The sequence below is a fragment of the Oncorhynchus clarkii genome, chromosome 12 (genome assembly GCF_045791955.1).
Source record: "Oncorhynchus clarkii lewisi isolate Uvic-CL-2024 chromosome 12, UVic_Ocla_1.0, whole genome shotgun sequence".
NCBI lineage: Eukaryota > Metazoa > Chordata > Actinopteri > Salmoniformes > Salmonidae > Oncorhynchus > Oncorhynchus clarkii.
The window spans coordinates 57,560,729-57,569,280 of record NC_092158.1 but is presented as its reverse complement, the minus strand read 5'-3'; the positions used below and the strand labels follow the sequence as shown (position 1 = coordinate 57,569,280).

The window sequence follows — 8,552 nt, the reverse complement described above, 5'->3', positions numbered from 1 at the left end:
CTTATGTGAACTGTAACTCAGTAAAATATTTGAAATTGTCATGCGTTTATATTTTTCTTCAATTGACCACACACAAAAAGAAACATGTTTTATAAAACACGTTTGTACTTCCATCTAACTGGTAATTGTCAGAGGACATTCATTTGTGGTTAAGACAAAGGACAGGAGCGAACATGTGCCATGAAGTTGTTTTTGTCGCACTGCTTAGCTTTATCTTGGCCAGTTGTAAATGAGAACTTGTTCTCAACTGGCCTACCTGGTTAAATAAAGGTGAAATAAAAAATATATATATATTTAAAAAATGAAACAGACTTGCCAAACGTGGGTCTGTTGTAGACCCACTTCCTCTCTAACCTGTCAAAAATAAAAGTCCCCCAAAATGTATTCCTTTATTGTCCACATGGCACATGTATAGGACTTTTATTTTGACATGATGTAAGCAGAATGGAAGTTGGTCAACAAGAAACACACAATTGGAAAGTCCTTTTGATAATACGATCCTTTAGATATTTTCTCAAATGAACCCAATCATCCTGCCCACCGGAGTAGTAAGTTGAAATGGAATTGTATTTAACTTCTGGTTTCCCGCTTACTGTTTTTGTGCAACCCAATACAATTGAGAGAAATGCTAGTGTATGCTAAATACACTCACGTTGCTAAAAGCAGTTAGTCTTGGACATGTTTGTATTTAAAGTACAGAGCCAAAAACAAGATCCTGTTCTTATTTGATGACCTTTATGTAAAGTCGTCCTCCCTTTCGCAAGGAAGAAACAGGCTAGATATCTGAGCATACTGAAACAATGTGCATAAAAGATTAACAGAGGCAAATATTTCAGTTGTCACAATTACAAAAAAAGCTAACTGCATTAAGTACAAAACAGTTGTAGTGGTCAAAAATATTATACATTTATCTGTACAATTTAACAGACCACTGACAGGCCAGTGGCAACCACCAACTCATTCTCACATTCTCTCCCCTTATGATCAGAAATGTCATGTAATCTTGATAAAGTGCACCTGTTAGGTTTTGAAATCAAGAATCAGAAAAAAAGAAATAAAAAAAATGCCTTGTTTTCTTGACACAGATTAATAAACCTAGTTCTGGTTTTGAAGAAGGCATCAACATTTTCATTGAAATTTCTTTTTAGTCAAGGACTTCGCTTAATCTGGTCCGGGGAAACCAGACTGGTAGGTCAAGACAACACCTGAATTGAGGCAATACCAATTGTTACATATAACAAATCCCCAACAAGAGGACCGTACTATAGGCCCGGATTAAATGGAATGTACATGTCAGTGATCTGGGTGGCAAACATAATTCATGAGGACTATGATATAATAAAAAATGTATACGCTACAAATTAAATGACATGCATTGACAGGCATTTTATCAAACGTATAATTTCATAGCGAGGATTATTTAGCATTTGGGACTAACAAAACCTTAAATGGTAAAGGTTCTCAGCCTTTCCAGTTCTCATGGAAAATACATTGATTACACTTAGTAGTTGAGTGTCTTGTCCCATTTACCGATTAACTGGTGGTCTATAAATGCTTATGAGGTTGTTTTATGCAGTTACATTGAAATCATGTGAATACAATATCTCTTTCTCCTTTTTTTTTTACAAGCAGAGAGTTAAAATTGAGTGTTTCATTAATATTTTAATCAAAAATGTAATGTTGAAGCATTGATTAAAAAATATCTATTATTTTGTGTGTGAAAAAGCTGTAGTCCCAACAACAAAAAACATGATCTGCTTCATAGTAACTCAACTCTATTCCCTTAAAATCCAACACACCGGCCTCTAATTCTTATTAGAACCAGCCACACAGCCAACAGTAAAAAGTTGAGGGCAAAACAAAGTGATCATCTTAAATTGACAGAAGTAGAACAGAGATGAACACCTGAAAACACTACAACAGAGGGGGTAAACCCAGCCCTGCATCACAATAATTTGTTATTTCTATCAGTGGGCACCGGTGAAATTTGTATAGCAATCCTTTCTTTAAAATCCATGAAGGGAAGTCGGGAGAAATGACAGATTGTGATGCAGGGCAGGTCTTGGAGAGCAGCAGGTGTTTTGCTTTCTGTCTCAGCAGCACAGTGCAGTGATGGATTCATTTGATGAGTGGGCCAGTGAGTGGCTGCTACTGGAGAAATACTGTCTGTTCGTTTTTCAGCTCCCAACAGAGACAAGGGTCTAACCGCTCCTGCAATCTGACACCATTACATGTTCATCACTGATTCTCATGATTCCTTCAAACACTTGATAAATTCTATCTTGGGTCAAAACCATGATCAGTCCTTAGTAAGACAATCTGAAGAACATCTCCCCTCCCCCCCAACTAGCCCAGTCCTGGAGTCACTGAGCCACCAAGCAAGCGTTTCATTTAATCCAATTTCACATCATGATGACTGATCAAAAAAACATGTTTTATAAATTCTACTTCATAAGTCCTGCTAGAACTTTAACATATTTGTATAGACTGGAATGACTAGTACAGAGGTTGTGGTCCGTCCGATACTCTGTCCAATAACTTTCCAGGAAGTTAGACCTGGCTGCTACTGCCGCGCCGCCACCTTGCCTGGTGTTGCCCAGCCCACAGTGCCAGGGTGGTGAGCCAGGCACGGCTGGCACCCCATAATGGGAAGATGAAGGGGGAGGGAGGTTCGGATGGATGGAGGGCATGCTGTCCGGTGCTGTTAGGACACCCCACCCAGAGTCAGCACGTCGAAGCAGATGTCACAGACCCTCACAGGCTTGTTCAGGTCAAACTTAATGATGGGGATTTCCTTTATGGAACACTTGTGGCAGAGCAAGCGGCCGCAGTGACGGCTGGGTGGAGACAGGGAGCAAGGGGAGGGGGGAGCGGAAGGAGATGAGTAAGAAGAGCAGAGTGGGGGAGACAGAGTTAGGTATTAAAGGCCAACAGGACAGACTTTCACTTCACTTAAAAAGGGGCAATCAGATGTTCTAACGATAAAAGCACCACCCGCCACTGTTTTGGCAAAATAAAATAAAAATGTAACCACTCAAATTCAGATATAATATTTGACAAAAACTATTTCAAACCTTGTGTGGGAATACTTTGGAAGAGATTAAATCACATGGAACTGATTTGCTGGAGTTTTTACAGTCGTATGTCCATAAAAAAATAATAATAATACAATCACCTGCGAGTCGCCAGTTGGGGAACCCTGCTATAAAGTATTTGTTTATATTTACAATGTAAAACATTGGAGTAAAATAAGCTGATATTTTGGGTTCTGAAGTTCAACCAAGCTCACGGAGGCATTAATCGTGCTATATTACTCAAGGATCAATGGCGATACCATTAATTCATTTGTAAGTTAATAAACAATGTTGCAGATTGCCCCTTTAAAAAGGACTGAAGCAGTCTTTATTAGTAAACAGTTTTTCCGGTTCTTACCAGTGATGTTTTCTTGTGGTGACTCCAAACTTGGCAGCACATTCATAACAGTTTGAGCCATCACACCACGGGGGCTCTTTGGACAACATATCTAAAACACACGAAAGGTAAGGTCACCTGCATAACCCTGGTTATCTGTTAATATGAGTGAGATGTATCATGTGGGGTTTGCTACTCTATTGGAAGTACCTATCAAATGCTTCTCTGTCGTAAACAGACTGGTAGCGGCGAATGAGGAGACACCCTCACTTCCATAAAAGGAGCCACTTTCCCATCCTCTGGTTATCCTCAAGCATGCTTCTCTTTCTCACGCTCTTGCAAACAGGAGAATGTGGGATACAGCTCAGTCATTATCAAAGAACCGGGGTTACGCAAATAACCTTAAGTTCTCTTTCAAATACACGTGGGGATATGGCCTACTCCGGTTTGGCAAAGCATCCTCTCCAAAACCAGGGTAGTCCCAACATCAGCACCCCTCAGGTCCCAAAACTATAGGAGTATGCACCGAGAAGGTGCAGGGACACAACCCATCGGGGAAAAAATTCAAAAGTGAAGGAAGCCCAGTACATGCCGCACAAAAACAGTGCACAAGAGGTAAATTTGTCTGCAGGAGTGCGCTCTTCAAAGCCCCTCCGAAGGCCATCACCCTTGCCATTATAAATAAATATAAATGGTCCCCATGATCAGGCAGGATATAGTCGAAAAGAGAACGATTAGGTTTCCCCAGCGCCCGCTGTCGGGAAAACTGGAGCAGTGCATACCAAAACTGTCTAGACTGACAGTCCGCGCCATAGCAGTCAGAGGCAAGAGACCATAGGCACGGGGGAATAAGAGCCACAGTGGATGGCAAAAGAGATTGCCCTACTGCTCCATGTGTCGATGAGACCGGAGGGAGTGCTGACATGCTGACTTCTACCATTGGCTAAAAACCTGAGAAGGCGCTGGGGGGAGAGCTTGAGGGAGGCGGGCACTCGGGGGAGGACACACATAGTGTGTCTACTCCATTCTCTCATATGAGCACAGTCATAAAAGTGAGCTTCTGCACAGATAGTTTTTTTCTTTCTTAATGCTCTGCATTCCCACTGCTGCGAAACTCAGAGTGGAAGGAGTAGCAACCGTTAAACCCAAAGAGAAAGAGGGTAGGGCAGAAAGCCGTAGACCCAGCACACTAGCTTCCTCAGCCACAAGGGCTGCGCCCTAGGTTGGCCGACCCTTACCTTCCTTAGGAGGGTTAGAGGGCTGGATCCTTGATGCGGCTGCAGTGTAAAACTGCTTCCCAACAGGTTTGAACTGGTTCAGGATCCTAGCCTGAGTTTTGGCAGACTGTTGTGTTGCAGAGGACCTCATTCCCCCAAGGCCAGCTCTTTGTTCCCTGCCAGCTGTGAGCAAGATGCAGGAACCAACAGGCTGCCACAGGGGCCCAGGTCTGCGGGGCAGCAGAAGTTGAAGACTTCGCCACCTTTCTTGCGCATCTCACACTTGTGCCACATGGCGGCGACTTTTGTTGTTGGCTATGACTGATACGTACTTCTGGAGGCTGTGCTATTAGGATACGGAGTGAAGACAGTGCTTGTTGGCGACTAACATATAACTCACACAGCCTTGGTTTGATAATCAAAAAAGGTGCAGAGGGCACAACTGAACATTATGTGAACCATACCAGATAGCCAAGTGGTAAAGCCACCCTTGTCCCGTTAGCTAGCTGTTTCAAGCCATCTCGTGGACCGGATCACCACCTAGCAGAGCCGGCTCATTAAGCACAACGCAATCAATGCTAGGCAAACTAAATACCAGAGCTAAGCTAGCAATAGCCAGACTGGTTAGCTAGCTTGTTTTAGCAGTGAGTACTAGTAGACTGGCCAAGCACAGGCCGGTACTCAGTAAAATCTCACTCGCAGGACTTGTTAGAGAATTTCCCATTGCAGGGGCCATAACTCTGGGGGAAAAGCATTACATAACCAGGTTATGCGTGCTAGTCAACGCTTAGCCATGAGGCTTTAGGTGTTGCTAGCTAATGTTCACTCACCTAGCTGCAGAATGGCCGAGCTTGCCAGCACCACGTTAGCCAAAGACAACCGAGTGAATAGCGTTGTTTCTTCGGGTTTGAGAGTCTCTTTTTACCATAGGACTGACTGTAAGGTGTAGCTGGTCAGTTTAGCCAATGAAAGCGAGTGAACGTTAGGTGTACTAAAACGAGAGAAGCTTTTCAGCATTGCTGCAAATTAGCCTTGAAAGGCCTGAGCTACTTCACTAGATGACTCGCGGCTAATGGCTAGCTGAAGTGAGCACTATGTATGAATGCTATAGCCGTGAGGCTAGTGTAGACATTAGCTAGCTAGCATCCACTTCGTGAGGCTAAGCGTAATCTCCAGCTAGTATAGTGCTATCCGAAAGTAACAGCATGGGTGCATTGTTCAAAATCGGGCTGAAAATCTCCACAACCATAATACCGTGACACTAAACCAGTCAGTCGAGTCAACACAAAGGAGTGAACATAGGTTGTACTAAACGAGAGAAGGGAGCAAGCAATACTACCGTCTGGGCAGGTAGGGAACTTGTTTCTGCTTTATCTAGCCATGCTAATGCAATGTATGTGTAGGTAGGAATGCTAGTGTGGTTAGCCTGCTTTCCAGCGAGCTAGCCACTGTAAGATAGCTAGTTAGAAGCCTCGGGGCTAATGCTAGCTGGGGTGAGCATAGTAATGCGCGCGCTAGCATCTACCTCGTGGCTAAGGAATGCTGTGTCTAGCATAGTGCTAGCCAAAGGGAACCGCATGGGGGCAGTTCAGCTTAGGGTAGGTATTCTCCCACGACTGCAGTGTCGTGAGGTTAGCCAGTCGCTCTAGTTAATACAAACAAATAAACTTAGGTTAAACGAGACAAGAGAAGGGAGCTAGCAATATTACTGTGTTGCAGGTAGTAATGCTGGTGTGGTTAGCTTTCCTGTGGAGTTAGCTAACTAGCAGTTACATTGTGGTGAAGGTATGCCGTGGCGAGCTCAGTGTTGGCTGAAGGAAACCGCGTTGGGGCAGAGTTGCCCTTCAGATTATGCTCCCGCGACCGACGGAGCCTTGATGCAGAGACGGTCGGTCTAGTTAACGCAACGGGTAAACGTAGGTTAAACTAGACAAGAGAAGGGAGCTAGCAATGCCACCATGTTGCAGGTAGGGTATTCTAGTGAGGTTAGCTTACCTCTCAGCGAGCTATCCATGTTAGCCTTGCAGTGTGGGCTAACTGAGTCTCAATAGCTAGCCGTGAGACAGAAGTAGAAAAGGAATTTCTACATGAAAAAAACCCTTAAGATTAGTACTCAACTAGCGATATCCTTCACGGTTCACTTGTAAGCAGATTAAGCAGGCAAACAGGTATCCAGCCGATATGAGGAGAGCTAGAGTAGTGAGGAAGAGAAGCAATAAAAAACAAAGGGTGGGAGAGCGGCTCTTTTTGATAGGTATTCCCAAGAGAGAAGGCAGTCCTAGCGATACATCGAAACGAGTATTTGAAAGCAAACACAATGAGAATTGCTCCCCTTCTTAAAAATACCTTAAAATTGTACCCACCATGACGATCATGATTAATGCATGGATCAAATGATCAAATAAACTCTTCTCTATGCTTAACTGATATATAACTACTGTAAACTACAGACTACAGTGTTCTTATGAACTGTACTCTATGCTGAACTACTGTACAACAAACCAATTGCAGCGAATAGCATATCTATTCAAGGAGTACACCAGGACCAAGCGTCTCACCTAGAAGGCGGAAGAGCAGCTGCTTGGTGGCTACTTGGTAGTTGAAGATGTTGATTCCCTGGTTGTTGTTGAGGCCCATACGAGCTCCAGACCTCACAATGGCACGACAGAGGTTAGCATTGCCCTTCATGTAGGCCAGCAAGATAACTGAGGAACAAAAATGTTTGATGTTATTCTTTAGAACAGGGGTGTCAAACATATGGTCAGCGGGGCAGATCCCGCGGGTGGTTTGAGCAAAACATTTATTTTCAGCCATTGAAATTACTTAAACCAAATTGAAACGGTGTATAAATGATAATGGATCTACCTACATTTACAGTCTTCATTCTGTCCAACTTGCTACGAGTCATCGAAACGAAAGCTAGACAGTCAGGGAGCATCAAATTCCAAAAGCGAAGGAAAGAGGACTATTTTTAGCTAATTTTGACCGTGAGGAAATATAATACATTTTATGTTCGAAACCACTGTTCTAAAGAATAACATCTTAACATCAGTAAGAACAAGAAAGAGGAGAGAGCACACCCCCATCCACATCAACAGGGCTGTAGTGAAGCGGATCGAGAGCTTCAAGTTCCTTGGCGTCCACATCACTAAGGAGTTAACATGGTAGACACACACCCGCACAGTCATTAAGAGGGCATGACAGCACCTCTTTCCCCACAGGAGGCTGATAAGATTTGGCATGGGCCCTTAGATCCTCAAGAAGTTCTACAGCTGCACCGTCGAGAGAATCTTGCTTGGCTGCATCACCGCTTGGTATGGCAAATGCACCACCCTCGACGACAAAGCGCTACAGAGGGTGGTGCGGACAGCCTATTACATCACTGGGGCAGAACTCCCTGCCATCCAGGACCTCTATATCAGGCGGTCCAAGTGTAAGATCAGAACAATTGCCAAAGACTCCAGACAACCAAGCCATAGACTGTTCACTTTGCTATCGTCCGGTAAACAGTACCAGAGCATCAGCTCTCGGACCAACAGGCTGCGAGACAGCTTCTATCCCCATAAGAGTGTTAAATAGCTATAAGACTACTAAAAATAGTTAAAGGTAGAATGTGCAGAAATCGTTAAGCAATTTCCTTGTTGCTAAAATTCTAAAAGTTCACCCAATTTCAATTTATGCGACAAAACAAGCAGTCGTGTAGAGAATTATTGTACCATCTAAACTGCTGTGAAATATATTTTCCATAACCCAAAATATTATATTTTCTGCTGTTTGAAGCTGGTGTCCAAAACCAAAAGTAAATAACGCAAAAATGAAACAAGCACGGGAAGCATAGATATAGCGCACATTAAACAGATCTACTGCTTTTTAGACTTGCCTTCATAGAAAATGACAAATCAATAAATCACCTTCCTATGTGAA

The 8,552-nt window shown here is 43.4% G+C and overlaps 1 protein-coding gene across 1 annotated transcript in view; it reads right to left on the bottom strand.

The window, feature by feature from the left end:
* Positions 1 to 715: 715 nt before the first annotated feature.
* Positions 716 to 8,552, bottom strand: part of LOC139420858 (rabankyrin-5-like) — a 49,550-nt gene continuing 41,713 nt past the window's right edge. The window contains exons 23-25 of the mRNA XM_071171220.1: positions 7,187 to 7,333; positions 3,433 to 3,523; positions 716 to 2,837 (exon numbers count right to left, since the gene is read on the bottom strand). Of these exons, the coding sequence (XP_071027321.1) occupies positions 2,705 to 2,837; positions 3,433 to 3,523; positions 7,187 to 7,333 (371 nt within the window). The 3' untranslated portion in view covers positions 716 to 2,704. The remainder of the gene's footprint in view (positions 2,838 to 3,432; positions 3,524 to 7,186; positions 7,334 to 8,552) is intronic.